Below are 1,567 nucleotides of genomic sequence, written 5' to 3'. Positions count from 1 at the left end.
TGCCGAGGTGGACTTTGCTTTTCATCCTTTCGGGGTCGATAAATTAAGTACCAGTTGTGTACTGGCGTTGATCTAATCGACTGGCCCCCTCCCCCAAAATTTAGGACCTTGTGCCTAGAGTAGAAAAGGGATATATTCTTTTATTCTTTTGCTTGTTTCAGTCATTTGACTGTGGCCATACTGGAGCATTGCCTTTAGTCGAACAGATCGACCCAATGACTTATTCCTTGTAAGCCTAGTACTTATTCTATCAGTTTCTTTTGCTGAACCACTAAGTTACGGGGACATAAACACACTAACATCAGTTGTCAAGCGATGGTGAGGGGACAAACAGAAAGAAACACACACAAACACACGCGCGCGCGCGCAAATAAGCAAATGAAGGAATTCATTATTAAGGGAAATCTTTCCACAAAGAAAGATTTATTTACTGAGCAATTATTACACTTGTTCAAAGCAATGATCGCCAAGAACTCGACACCTCTTTCTGCAATTTACATTTGTCAAATTTAATCAAATAATTTCCTTACTTACACGTTTCGGTACATCTTTCCCATCAAGGCAACCATGATTAAATATCCTTTGTTTTTGTTGACACATTTATAACAAGGGCATCTGGTCTTCGTGCGTACACTGGCTATCAACTTGTCCACCTCCATGGCTAAACGATGAAATAATAATAATAGTAATAATAATAATAATAATAATAATAATAATACAATACCAGCAGATGACAACGTTTCTCTAAAAGAAATGGAAAAACTTTCAAAATACAAAGACCTGGAAATAGAGATAACTCGAATGTGGAATCTAAAAACAGAAACAATTCCTATCATAGTAGGTGCCTTAGGTATAATAAAAAAATATTCAGACAAATACATAACAAAAACACCAGGACTTACAAATATATATAACATACAGAAAATTGCACTACTGGGTACTGCACACATTCTACGCAAAACACTTTCAATACAGTAAACATAAGAGCACCACAGCAAACCACAGCACATACCCAAGGCGCACAGAGCTGCGCTCGGTAGTGAAGTGAAAGCACGTTATAAAAATAAAACTACTGAATAATAATAATAATAATAATAATAATAATGATAATAATAATGATAGTAATTATAATAATAATAATGGCTTCTGATTTAGGTACCAGACCAGCAATTTTAATAGTGTGTGTTTGGGATTAGTCGCTGCCATCGACAAATACTTAATCGCGTTGATCCCGAAAGAAGAAAGGCAAAGTTGATCTTGGTGGGATTTTCAACTCAGAACAAATACAATGAAACATTTTTTTCTAAGGCTCTAACGATTCCACAAGCTAGCCGCCTTACATACATACATACATACATACATACATACATTTATCCATCCATCCATCCATCCATCCATCCATCCATCCATCCATCCATCCATACATACATACATATATATACATATGTGTGTGTATGTGTGTGTGTGATTATATATGTATATTCGAAAATATTAATAGAAATGGCTTTTCTGATAATTTTTCCAGTTTAATAATACGATGTTTATAAATTATTGGACTTAATAATTT

The 1,567-nt window shown here is 34.8% G+C and overlaps 1 protein-coding gene across 2 annotated transcripts in view; it reads right to left on the bottom strand.

The window, feature by feature from the left end:
* The window catches only part of LOC106871943 (uncharacterized), a 159,670-nt gene that overhangs the window by 39,387 nt on the left and 118,716 nt on the right, over window positions 1-1,567 (bottom strand). For both annotated transcript variants that reach the window (XM_052975395.1, XM_014918716.2), the window contains one exon: window positions 535-661. In XM_052975395.1, coding sequence (XP_052831355.1) covers window positions 535-661 — 127 coding nt within the window. The remainder of the gene's footprint in view (window positions 1-534; window positions 662-1,567) is intronic.

This window comes from Octopus bimaculoides, chromosome 21 (assembly GCF_001194135.2).
Source record: "Octopus bimaculoides isolate UCB-OBI-ISO-001 chromosome 21, ASM119413v2, whole genome shotgun sequence".
In the NCBI taxonomy this organism is placed as follows: domain Eukaryota; kingdom Metazoa; phylum Mollusca; class Cephalopoda; order Octopoda; family Octopodidae; genus Octopus; species Octopus bimaculoides.
This window is presented reverse-complemented; position numbering and strand designations above follow the sequence as displayed.